At 41.7% G+C, this 13446-nt stretch overlaps 1 protein-coding gene across 1 annotated transcript; it reads left to right on the plus strand.

The window, feature by feature from the left end:
* The first annotated feature begins 246 nt into the window (after positions 1–246).
* Positions 247–11834, plus strand: Polr3f (RNA polymerase III subunit F). Its single transcript, XM_021153943.1, has 9 exons — positions 247–451; positions 1223–1340; positions 4866–4933; positions 5674–5741; positions 6829–6941; positions 8509–8652; positions 8848–8955; positions 9740–9931; positions 11179–11834. Exons 1-9 carry the CDS (start codon positions 390–392, stop codon positions 11254–11256), a joined length of 951 nt encoding a protein of 316 aa, XP_021009602.1. The 5' UTR covers positions 247–389; the 3' UTR covers positions 11257–11834.
* Positions 11835–13446: the final 1612 nt, after the last annotated feature.

The following is a 13446-nucleotide window of genomic DNA, read 5'->3' on the forward strand; positions in this document are numbered from 1 at the left end:
CAGCCCCGCCCTTGTCTCTGGCTGCAGCCTCCGTCTGGTACCCGCCTCCAGATCCTTCTGCGACACTTTCTTGTAGGTGTCCAAGAATATGCCTTCTCAGCGGCTGGAAGAGGCTGAAGGGTGCGTACTGGAGCCAGAGGCTCTTGTCCGACAAGCACTGAAATTTGAGACAACGGAAGGGAGTCGCTGTGGCGACCCTGCCGAGCAAGGCGGAGCAGGCACAGCACGGGCGCCCCAAGCCGATCCGATGAAGAAGGCCCAGCGCGACCGGATGAAGAAGGTCCCTCGCCTCTCTCACGCGTCGGTCCCAGGCGCGCGCCTCCACCGGTTCCGAGACTTCCAGCGCGCTCCGAGGGGCTACTTTTCCTCTAGTCTCCAAAACTGCCCTCATGGCGGAGGTGAAGGTGAAGGTGCAGCCGCCGGACGCGGATCCGGTGGAGATAGAAAACAGGTAATGCAATAAAGCCAGGCTCCGGTCGCTAAGCGAGCAGTCAGCTGGGTAGCCGGACCCCCTTCTCTCTCAGTCCCGCGGGGAGAGGCTGGGGCAGGCTGGTCGAGCACGCGGGAGCGGGGTTGCCGGGTGTCTGGGCGACCCTCGCCCCCTCCCGATTAGGGAGAGTAGAACTCTTCAGAAGCTCCAGAGCAGCGTGACAGCTTGAAACGTTGTGGAACTGGGTTCTCCGGGATTCTATTAGAGCACTTGGAACGTGACAGCAGCCAGGGCCAGAAGAGAGACCTGCATTTCTCCAGTAGTTCTTGGACAGGTGTTCGAATCCAGGATTGCTCGGTTGCCAAGGGAAGTTCTATAAGAGAACGTTCGGGCCAAATTAGGGTTCAGTTTGTGATTACAAAGGACCATTGAGCCAAGTAGGTTCAGTGAGTGCCTTAACTCCCGTAGTGCACATGTGTTTCTAGGTTATAATGTATTTAAAAGACGACTTTCTCAACATTATTATTGTGGATAATAAGTTTATTACACCTCCAAACAAATTAATCCCTCCAGTTTGTTTGGAGGGGATAATTCTCAGACTCCAGTTACGGTGAATCACTGCCCCCCCCATCCCCCGCATATTCTATTTGCTTTCTGCCCACAGACCTTGGAGTCACTTTGCTGTACTTATTCCCATTGACAACATTGAGCTTTTTAGCTTGATTATTATGTAAATTCCTTATTTGCCTTTAAAAGCAAGCAAGCATAAACCATTTATACCGTTGTTCCTAGAATTATAGAATTATGCCACCAGTTCCCTCATGGAATCACAGATCAAGTAATTCAGAACGAAATGCCTCACATTGAAGCCCAGCAGCGGGCAGTGGCCATCAATAGACTGTTATCCATGGTAAGGTGAAGTCAACCAATTCATGTAATTTGTTGTATATTCTGTTTTTCATTGCTTCCTGTCACATCGTTGTGATGGCTAACTTTATGTGTCAGCTTGGCTGGGCTCTGAGATCCTAGATATCTGCCTGTATGCTGTTTCTGGGATGTTCTAGAATGTAGTATTTGAACTGATGACTGTAGACAGTGGATCGGCACCATCCAATTTAGTATCAACCTAAGCTAAAGACATGGAGGACAGAGGAACTTGCCCCAGCCCACTCTGAGTCCCAGGGCCAGCCTTCTGCCTTCACCACTCTGTCCTTAGACTTTCGGATCCCATCTATACCATTGACTTCCCATCACGGAGGTTAATGCATCCGGTCTGTGCCATTGATCTGTGCCGCTAGCCTTCTCTAGTCTCCAGCTTGCAGGAGACGTACAAGAATTCTCCCCCACCTTGATTACACGAAGCAATAATTGCATAATAAGCCTCCTTTCTAGTAAGCCAATATACTAATTGTAAGGCCAAAATTTGTGGCTTGATTCCAAACCAAGGAAAGGATTAGAATGTCTGAATTGGAAGAAAAAAAATACTCATCTGCCTGCCATTTGACAAGATGAAGGGACTGCATGCAATTCTGTTATAACTAATTGTTATTAGCTTCATTGACAAAAAAAGACACGTGGGTGTCGTCTGTTCTCGACTTGTTATACTTCCTCCTGCTAGCTTCTAGCCATTCCCTATAAAATATTTCCACTGTGAGTTTTTTGGGAGTTATCAATAGCCTATTGATTGGGAACACAGGGTCACTCTGAGCTTGTCAAGAGCAGGAAGAAGTCCCACTGAGGGTCGTTGGGACGAAGCACAGCCTCAGCTTCAGAGACAGTACAGTAGAGTTTCCTTGAAGCCCAAGAGCCTAGAGCCCAAATGCCTCTCTTGCAGCATTTGAAAAATGTCCTACTACATACTTTAAATCTCCTATGTTGATCTTCTTTCACAAACCATTATATGCCTTTTTCCTAAGGACTCTTTGGTTTGGCTTTATTAGAGTCTTACACTAGGCCTCTTCTGAATTACTGTGTTTTTGTTTATGTGTTTGTTTTGTTTTTTTAAACTTCTAGCCTTGTGTTATACTTCAAGGCTCTAGATGCAGAGATTATAGGGATAGTCGACTCTTTTATCACACCTTTGTCTTCACCTTCGTGGCTCAGAATTGGCAAACTTCTCTATGAAGTAGTAAATAAAATAACTTTTGTGGCCCATCTGGTTTCTGTCACAACTGTATCACTTGTCATTTTAACAAGAAGCAGTCATGAGCCATGAACAATAATGCATAAATAGATAGGTGTGGCTTTTTTCTGATGAAATTTTATTAATAAAAAAGCAAACAGTGGGCCAGTGACTTCTCTTTTCACCCAAAGAAGAGAAGTTGGATTTCTGGGCTTCCTTTTTCTGTGTAGAAAGACTCGTTGCTATTCTTTAGGACTCAGCTCTGCTGCTATCTCCAGGAAGAGACCTGGAGCCCCAGGTTAGGCCACAGTCCCTTTTCTGAGTGTGCATGCACCCTTGTTTCTCGCTTAGTGCCAGCCAGCCAGTGCTGTCGTCACCTGTGTGCTTCCCCTTGAGAGTTTGGAGTGTAGCTCAGAGGTAGAATATTCACCTATGCTCAGTCCTCTGTTCTGTAATTCGACAACAGATTGTCCATTTAAACAGCTATCCTGGATGGGAAGGATGGCTCAGTGGTTGAGAGCACTTGCTGCTCTTCTAGAGGACTTGGGTTCAATTCCAGTCAGGGTGGCTCACATCTGGAATTCCAATTCTGACTCTGGACTGGCCTCCCCATGCACCTGCTCTTGTAGACATACAATTAAAAATAAAAATAATTAAAAACAAAACAAAACCAAAAAACAAACAGCTATCCTAAAATGGTGCAGTACAGGTGTTTAGTGAGTGGCCAGAATAGCCTGAATAAAGGACAGATGGGGACCTCTGAATTGAATTTTGTGATCCCATGTTGCCATTTCATGAAGAAGGGAGGGCACTGCAGTTCATCCAGTAAGTAAACCTATTTTACATTCTTAACATGCAGTAGGGCCCCTTCTTGGCTATAGTTATATATAACTGCTGCAAGTTCAGTGGTACATGCATCTGGGTTCTCAAGATGCTCAGGTCCAAGGAGGTTCAAAAGCATGATAGAACATGATTTATCTTATTTTGCTTCATTATAAAAATACCACTACAAGAGACCTTTTGTTCACTGGTTAACCTTTTTGCCTAATTCTCCTATCACAATTAATTGTACATGTTAGTAAGTGTCATTAATAACTATAGTTTAACCTAGTATACTGTTGAATATTCGTGTTTATACTTTATCTGGACTAAATTTTTATCAGTACAAATTCTATTTTAATTGTATTTATCCATATTTTATATAATTTGGACTTATTTAGAATTCAATATGGATATGTATATAGATAGATATAGATATATATATCCTAAAACAACTTTTTAAAAATGATTTCTTTTTATTTATTGTGTGTGAGTGTTTTGCATGCATGTATTGTCCGTACACTGCATGCATGCCGTACACAAGAGGACACTGATCTCCTGGAACTGAAGTTACAGATTGTCGATAGCTGCATGTGGGTACTGAGCACTGAACCCCAGTCCTGTGTAAGAACTCTTAGTGCTCTTCTTAACTGCTGAGCTGTCTCTTCTTCCCCCAGGTTAAGAGCATTTGCTACTCTTACGAAGGCCTGAGTTTGATTTCCAGGACCCACATATAAGATGGTTTGCACCTGGCTATAACTTCAATACCAGGGATTCAATGCCCTCTTTTGGCCTCCATGAGCATTGTATTCAAATGGTGCACAAATATATATGCTAGCAAAATATCCATATATAAGAAATAAAGTAATTTTTCCCCTGAGACAGAGTTTGTCTGTATAGCCTTGACTGTTCAGAAACTCTGTAGACTAGGCTAGCCTAAAACTCATGTCTGCCTGGCTTTGTTTCCTGAGCCCTGGGATTAAAGGCATGTGCCATTACCACCACTGACAATAGATTTTTTTAAAAACTTGTTTGTGGCTGGGTATGGTGGCGCACGCCTTTTATCCCAGCACTCGGGAGGCAGAGGCAGGCGAATTTCTGAGTTCAAGGCCAGCCTGGTCTACAGAGTGAGTTCCAGGACAGCCAGGGCTATACAGAGAAAGCCTGTCTCGGAAAAAAAAAAAACTAAAACAAAAACAAAAAAACACAAAAACACAAAAACAAACTTGTTTGTGCCCTGGCCAAATTATGAAACCAGGTTAGTATATGGGACACAATTAGTATCTCTAGCTTGAACTATCTTTATATTAGTTTTAAAAAATACCTTGTTTGAGGTGTGCAAACAAAATCCTCAGTCTCGGATGAAGAACTGACAAATGTGGGTAGCAGAATAGTGTGTATAATCAACACATTTAAAACTGTAGTAAACTTGCCATCTGAACTGATATATTTCCAGAGTAATTGACTATGATATTTTATTTTAAAATGCTTTAGGGTCAGTTGGATCTTTTAAGGAGTAATACAGGCCTCTTATATAGAATAAAGGATTCTCAGAATGCTGGGTAAGCACCTATTTTTTAATTTTGTGAAAAATGTGTTTATTGCAAAAGTAATGTACATATTAAAAACAAATGCTAACATAGTAACAGGTATTGTGGCACACACCCATATCACTGCACTTGGGAAGTAGGGCAGAAAATTTAGGGCTATCCTGAGCTACACAGCAAGTTGAGGGCCAGCCTGAGCTATGTGAGACTGTATGTACATAATGTAGCTCAGTATGTGGTGCACACCTATAGTCTTGACACTGGGCGGGCAGAGGCAGAATGATGAGGTTGAAGACAGTTTAAGCTGTGCGTCCAAAGATCCTGCCTCAAAATAAGAACACAGAAGAAACTGTGCCATCCCTGCTTTTGTTCTGTGTTTCCATTTCCCAGACGACCTGCTCTTGGTTATTTCCTTCTAGACAGATTTAAATGTTCATGGATGATTCTATATATATTATTTCTTTTTTCCTTTTCTTTCTCTCTCTTTTCTTTCTTTCTTTCTCTCACAAGACTGGATCATGCTATCCATACTGTTCTGTAACTTTTTTATATATATAAATATATAAATAATAAATTTATTGTACTTTGGACATCTTTTCATATTGTTACACACAGCTCTGTCTCATTCTTTTTAAGGTAAGCCTTTCTTTTGCTAAATAAGTCAGTGTGATAGCCTTGTCTGCTAATGAAGTAGTCATACAGATGATAACACAGCCTACAATTTTTCCTTTTTAATTCTGCTTTATTCCCTGCAGTAAAATGAAAGGGTCCGATAACCAGGAAAAACTGGTATATCAAATCATAGAGGATGCAGGGAATAAAGGTGAGCATGGGAAGGGTGAGGTGCTGTCTGCAGGGCTAGACCTAAAAAAGTGTTCTGTTCATTTGTTTAAGAGAGAAGGTCCCATCCTGTAGACCAGGCTTTCATACTCAGTATCTTCTTGTCTGGTCTTCCTGATATTCGAGATTGCAGGCATGTCCTGTTAGATGCAGCTAAGCATGTATGTTTTGTACATAGTCTCTTTCTTCATGTACAACTTTGTTTGAAGGAAAACTCATAACTTCCCACAATGGGTATTTATTGAGTTTAAGAACCATACATAGCCTTATTTTTTTTCCGTCTTACAAGTAGAATGTTGTTAAATAATAGATGTACATGAATTAAAGCAGGTAAACTTTTGTATCCCCCAACCCCATGGTTGAAGATGGCAGATGAGCATGATTCAAATTTAAGTTTCTTGTCACTTACAGTCTTTTTTTGGTTTTTGTTTGTTTGTTTTCGTTTTTCTTGTTTTTCGAGACAGAGTTTCTCTGTGTAGCCTTGGCTGTCCTGGAACTCACTCTGTAGACCAGGCTGGCTTCAAACTCAGAAATCCACCTGCCTCTGCCCTCCAAGTGCTTGCATTAAAGGTGTGCACCACCGAAGTGAAACTCAGGAAAATGAGATTAGGGTAAAAGACTGGAAAGGAGACGTGATGTAAGCTAATTCAACAGTGTTCGTGGTTTGTTTGATGGGTTTGGTTTTTTTTTTTTTTTTCATTACAAAAATGTTCTTGTTTTATATATATATTTTAGAAAATGTCCCTCTAGGTGGTGATATATCACTTTATCCTAGTTCGAGGAGAGGCAGAAGCAGGTGGATCTCTGAGTTCAAGGCCAGCATGGTCTGTACCTCGGCTGCATAGTGAGGTCCTCTCAAAAAACAAACAAAACCACACCAAGGTTCCAGGAAATGTTCAGTTAGAATGAGAAAGCATATACTTTATCACTGGCTCTTGTAGTCTGTCTCTATCCCAGTGTTCGGTTTGGTTTGGTTTGGTTTGGTTTGGTTTCTTCGGGTTTTAGTTTCTGAAAACAGTTCTGAACTTTGAGTTAAATGATGTGCTATCAGCTTTTCTATTTTCTTACAGGAATATGGAGCAGAGATATTCGGTACAAAAGTAACTTGCCGTTAACAGAAATCAACAAAATTCTCAAGAATTTGGAAAGTAAAAAGCTAATTAAAGCTGTGAAGTCTGTAGCAGTGAGTAGCTGGCTTTCTGGCTTCCACCGTGCAGTTCACTAGGCTGCCCAGCTGGCTGTGTTGTTGGCCTCATTCCTTAGTTTATGTGGGATTTAAGACAGATAGTTTTGTTGTTTTTGTTTTGTTTTGTTTTGTTTTTAAAGACTAAAAATGTAGCCCCTGTTGGGCTGACTTTAACTTGCTGCATACTGGACTCTTGATATCTCTCCTGTTCCCAACTTTGTCCTCTGCTCTATGGAAAAGAGAGTCTGGAGCCTTGTCATACCCTAGTTGTTGTGTTGTATGAGATAACTCAGTTTATCCTAGCACACTGTCTCACTCAACAAGTGTTTGTTGATTGGAATATGACAGGTACTGTTTTGCACTTGGAGTATGTTAATGAACAAGTCAAAGAAAGATCCCTGCCTGTGTCTCTTACACCAAATTTGTGTTTCCATTTCTCTCTCTCTCTGGAATATTCGTTGATAAAAAAGTTGACCTGTTGTGAAGACATAGAGTGGTCTTAATGCTTATTGGTTGGTGTGAGAAGTCATACTGACAAGGCAGCACTGTGATTCCAACTAGTTGACATTGTAGGAAAGAGAGTAAAAAGTTAAATGTTTGCTGGTCTTAGGGGTAAGGTCTAGGGAATGTAGAGTAGATGAAGCGCAGATGTTTTGGGGCAGCTAAACTGTTCTATAAAACAAAAGCCTTAACCTATAGACAATGCACAGAGTAATCTTAATTGTACTGTGTTATTTTATTTTGAGAGAGGGGTCTCAAGATATATAATAATATAACCAAAAAATAATAATATAACCAGGGCTGGTCTTGAACGCAGGGTCTTCCTTGCCTTAACCACTGGAATCATGGGATTTCCAGGTGTGTGCTGCCATGCCCAGCCACCTGCATTGTTTTTAATATTTTAAGAGTTACTTAGACATTATGGGGATGCCAGAGTGGAATGTAGAAATTAGTAGTTGGATGTGGCTTAGCAGTTAGGAGCACTAACTACTCTTCCAGAGGACCCAGGTTCAATTCCTAGCACCTACATGGCAGCTTACAACCGTCTGCGCCTCCAGTTCTAGGGGATCTGACATCCTCTTCTAGACTTTGTGGGTAGCTAAGACACACACTCATACCCACACACATTAAGTAAGTAATGTTAAAAATTAAAATAACTATGACAGAATTTTGGAAACCACACCACTAGGGGATAGAAGAATAGGGGCTAACCTAAGTAGTTGTAGAAATGGTGTCTATAAAAGGAAAGACAAAGGAAAATGTGCTTAAACACCACACTGTATCTGAAGCAGTGTTCTTTCCCTTCCTGTGAGGCTTCTGATGTCCTATACATAGCAGCAGACCATGGACAGTGCTGGCTGCAGTATAGTTTCCCACTGAAGATAGCTGCCTCTTTAGAGGACAGTCCCAAGTTCAGTAACTCTGCTATCTTTGCAGTAATTCTGTACATTGAAAAATGTTCTAAAATATTTAACTGTTCTAAATGTTCTAAAATATGTAACTGTTCACTGTTAGTTTCTAGAAATGTTTATAAAGAAATGATCTGTGCATATTTTTTTCCTAGGCTTCCAAAAAGAAGGTTTATATGCTCTATAACCTGCAGCCAGACAGATCTGTGACTGGCGGTGCCTGGTACAGTGACCAGGATTTTGAATCTGAATTTGTTGAGGTGCTTAATCAACAGTGTTTCAAATTCCTACAAAGCAAGGTGAGGTCATTAAGGAAACATCACAAATCCTTAAAAAAAAGTGGCTTTGTGAAAGATTGACTTTTGTATATCATAGTGTAAAAGATCGAAACCCTAAAACTTGGAAATATTTACCGTATGTGCTACTGTTGGCATGGCACAGAACTTTAGCACTAACATGCATTTTTGCTGGAGCCTCCTTTTCTGATCTTACAGGCAGAGACAGCAAGAGAAAGTAAACAGAATCCAGTGATACAAAGAAATAGTTCATTTGCATCGTCACACGAAGTCTGGAAGTACATCTGTGAGCTGGGCATCAGCAAGGTGAGAGCTTGTTTCTGCCCTGTCTATGTGCGCTAGTGTTCCTCACACGGCTGTAGCTTTGCTGTGCTTCACCCATCCGCCCTTCCAGGCACACATCCTGCTGAACCCATTTTGGAAAAGCACTGTCCTGAGGTAGGCAGAGGCCCTATGGTGTCTGACTCTGCTGAGCTCTTCTCAGTACAGTCCTGGCAGTCCCGTTCATAGTGAAAGTGTCCTAATAAGTTCTTAATTGTGTGATAGTTGTTTGTTACGGTGTTAGTATGATTTATTGATACTTTCTTACTTAATCAAATGTAAGGACTGTTTTGAAGACCTTTACATAAGGACGATGATGCTTTGCATCAAAGTGTCATTTGGAGAAGTCATTTTCAGTTCCTGCTTCCCAGATTTCTCATTGATAAAAAATTAGGAACTCAAGTTATTTCATGTCTCAAATGTTTCTCTATAAAGACATTTTAAGAATGTCCATCAAATTCTTGGGGAGAGAGATTTCTTTGTGGGTTTTTGGTTGCCAAAGGAATGTCACTTCATAAGCCTTGCAGGTTTTCTTTTAAAGGATGATGACAGCAGCATGAGGCTCAGCCTGAAGACAGACTCCTGTCCTCAGCATGTCAGTGGTTTGTCTCATGGGGACTGTTACTTACTCTATCTGTGCCTTCCATTACTCTTCCCCAGAGCATGGCTTTACACTTGACTGAGCAGCTGTGACCACTGCTGTTTTTAATACCTTCTCTGAAAGGATGGTTCATGTCCTTCATGATGCTTTCTATATACTGCTTTCTAGGTAGAGTTGTCCATGGAGGACATTGAAACCATCTTGAACACACTCATTTATGATGGCAAAGTGGAGATGACTATCATTGCTGCGAAGGAAGGCACTGTTGGCAGCGTAGATGGACACATGAAACTGTACAGGGCAGTCAACCCAATCCTCCCACCTACAGGCGTGGTCCGGGCACCCTGTGGACTCTGCCCCGTAAGTGAAAGCTGCTTCACTGTGGTTTCTCTCCCCGTTATATGCAGATGCCATAAAGAAACAACAGGCACTGCAGGCTTCCCACCTGTAAGTGCCACATGAGCTATTCAACCTCTCCCCCAGACCCTTGATGGATTGCAGACTGTTAATGAATAGGACTTACATTCTTTCTTGGAACACTCAGGTTAGGGACATGCCCTTCTATTCTTGGGCCTGAAATGGGTACATTTTCACTGAGACCAACCATTCTTCTCTGTAGGGAAGGAAATGGTATTTGTTGAAAACTCACTATGAACCAAACATATTCTAATCCTTCCTGTGTCTTTGGAGCTAGTGATGTTATTTCTTTCCCCTAAAGAGTGAGGGAACTTCAGGGTGGGTGTAGCTCAGTGGCAGAGCACATGGTTAGTGTACCCAGGTCCTCTCTTCTCCAGATTCGATCCCCTAGTGCCCCCCTGCTCCCCAGGAAAAAGAAGAAAGTTAAATTAAGCAGAAAATATCACTTAGGATAAACATAATGCTTTCCCCAGTATTCCTTAGCACTTTTGCTCATTCATTCCTGAAGCTATAGGAGCCAAAGGTACTTCCTATCTGTGGCATTGATACTCGTGGGCTGCTGCTCTGCCATATTCATTATGATAGCCTTTGTCTGTACCCCTGAGCTCTTTGTGACCCAGTTTCAACTCCTAGACAGAAGCCAACATCCTGGTAATTCTACTTAGCACCCTATGAAGATACTTAAACACAGAATATCTTCAACTTAGTAAAAATTAAATTGTTGTCCATCAATGTAGACTCACTTCCTTCGTTCCTAAGCACCTGCTAATAATAGCCTTTTACCCAGGTAAAAGGGCAGGTGAATGGGTTCGTCTTCATGCTGTGTTAATATGCCTCCAAGCCAGGCAGGGAGGTGTATACCTTAGTCCCAGCATTTGGGAGGCAGAGGCAGTTGGATCTCTGAGTTTGAAGCCTGCCTTTTCTACATAGTGAATTCCATGACAGCCAGGATTACATAGTGAGACCCTGTCTTAAAAAGCAAAAACCAAGAGAACCAAGCAAACCAAAATATAAAAGCTTATAGTTAACCATGATCACAAAGTAGGCACTGTTACAGTATGCTCTCCAGTCCTTATCTGTTTCAAAGAATTTTTTCTTTCTTTCTTTTCTTCATTTAATATTGCTTTAAATTAGTGGGGATTTGAAATTTTAAAACTTGAATTTGAATATAGACTTTTTATTTTTTAAAGGTTTTTGAGGACTGCCATGAAGGTGGTGAGATTTCACCATCTAACTGTATTTACATGACAGAGTGGCTTGAATTTTAATGAGAGCTGTGCACTTTATTTACATTTGGCAAACTGAACTTCACGGAGAACAAACAATTCATGATGGAGTGTAAATTTCATTGAAAGCATACTTCACAATAATGGATACTGACTTGCTGCTATGAAAACATTTACTTATGAAGACAGAACACCAAGCAGATTGAATTTAATAAAGTTTAATTGGGAAGTCTCTTCTTCAGTGAGTAAAATACCTTGAAGGTCTGGAAGACAAGGAAAGCAGCCAGCAAGCCTGTGCTGACCAAGTACTGAGGTAAAGGCTGAACGAGAAGATGTTCACTAGAGTTACTTCATTGAAAACTCAGCGGGGTTATTACCACCATTTGTTTGGTTGTTTTTGGGTTTTGTTGAGAAATTACAAGTGGTGCAGGCAGGAACAGCTGATGATGGGCATGTGTGCCATCTTGGGGCCTGGGTAGTCAAGTGGGCATTCCTTTTTCATGCCATCTGTTGCTCTTCACCCCAGGACTCTTTCAGGGGAGTGTGCCTCCATACCGACCTCACTCCCAAATGCTGTTGTACAGGACATGTTTCCACATCACTGTTTTTCCATGCTAAAAGAAATAGTCTCACTGTTCCCTTTTTGTTAAGGCTATAACTTTTCTCTGTATGCCTTAATTGTATTATTTCCTGGATTTTTTTCCAGATTCTCATTCCATGCCTGTAGTGTGACTCTCTCTACCACTAGTGCCAAATTCAAATTTTACAGTCTAAATTCCAGGACAGCCAGAGCTATATAGGAAGAGACCCAGTCTCACACATAAAATTAAAAATAGAACATTGCCCTTCATTTTGTCTCTGAGGGTTGGTAACCAGTCTTTAGCTGGTGCCCTTTTCTCTTATTCTTCAAAAAACTGGTATGACATGTCTGAGCAGAAAGCCATCACTGTGTACTTTCTCAGTCCTGGCTGTTCGGCCCTGGAAAACATTAATTGGCATGCTGTTGTACAGAAGGTAGCCTTTGAAGGTAGCCTTTGAAGGATCTCAGCACGTGGATTGTTTCTTTTTAAAGATTTATTTATCTGTAAGTACACTGTAGTTGTCTTCAGACACTCTAGAAGAGGGCGTCTGATCTCATTACAGATGGTTGCAAGCCACCATGTGGTTGCTGGGATTTGAACTTGGGACCTTCAGAAGAGTAGTCAGTGCTCTTAACCCCTGAGCCATCTCACCAGTACCCCCCCCTCCCCTTTTTGTTTTGAGACAGGGTTTCTCTGTGTAGCTCTGACTGTCCTAGAACTCTGTAGACCAAACTCAGGGATCTGCCTGCCTCTACTGCCCAAGGGCTATGATTAAAGATGTGCTACCCGCACCTGGCTCTTTTTTCCATTTTTAACTCTCTTACATATTTAATTTTCTAGTAAGGTAAGACTAGTGCTTATTTGATAGGTCAGGCAGATCGGACATTGTTACCATGCCACACCTCACAAGAGGTGGAGGGAAAAAAACCTGTGTTTTATATATAATCTAACACACAGCTGGTGTCATTGAATGCTTACTCTTATAGAGCTGGCCATAGACTTCATCTGTTAAAATTAACTAGTGAGTTTGATTTTACTGGTCCTCAGGTAACTAATGATGCTGTTCACTTAGAGCACTGTCAGAAGGTGGTAGAGCTCAGCTCCACAGAGGATCCCAGTGCAAACCCTTTAAGTTGGTCCATGCTTTTGGCTTATATAAAAAACTTAGTAAGATCAAACAACCTTAGACACGAAGTAAGTGGAGTATAGTGGAAAGCCTTTAATCCCAGTACCCAGGAGGCAGAGGCAGGCAGATCTCTGAGGCCAGCCTGGTCTACACAGCTAGTTCTAGGACAGCCAGAGCTACATAAAGAAACTCTTATCTTGAGGAACCAAATAACAATAAGAGAGATAAGTTATTTTCGAGCCAGCCTGGTCTACAGAGTGAGTTCCAGGACAGCCAGGGCTACACAGAAAAACCCTGTCTCGAAAAAAAGAAAAAAGTTGTTTTGGAAATATGCTCTGCATTCTGTTTTGTTGTTAGAGATAAGAGCGTCACTCCACACTGGCCTGGAATAAACTTGATGGCCCAGGCTGGCATTGAACTCAGTTATTCTGCTTTAGCTTTCCAAGTGCTGGGATTCCAGGCACGCATTTAGCAGCCGGGCCTGGCTTTGCATTGTCTTGATAATTAGATAATGAGTTTTTAAAT

The sequence above is a fragment of the Mus caroli genome, chromosome 2, assembly GCF_900094665.2.
Source record: "Mus caroli chromosome 2, CAROLI_EIJ_v1.1, whole genome shotgun sequence".
NCBI lineage: Eukaryota > Metazoa > Chordata > Mammalia > Rodentia > Muridae > Mus > Mus caroli.

Excerpts from the sequence above, each read along its gene's own strand:
- Polr3f (XM_021153943.1), top strand. The coding sequence starts at position 390 with ATGGCGGAGGTGAAGGTGAAGGTGCAGCCGCCGGACGCGGATCCGGTG. Across the intron at positions 1,341-4,865 it reads TCAATAGACTGTTATCCATG|GGTCAGTTGGATCTTTTAAG; the intron begins GTAAGGTGAAGT and ends AAAATGCTTTAG. Across the intron at positions 6,942-8,508 it reads AAGCTGTGAAGTCTGTAGCA|GCTTCCAAAAAGAAGGTTTA; the intron begins GTGAGTAGCTGG and ends TTTTTTTCCTAG.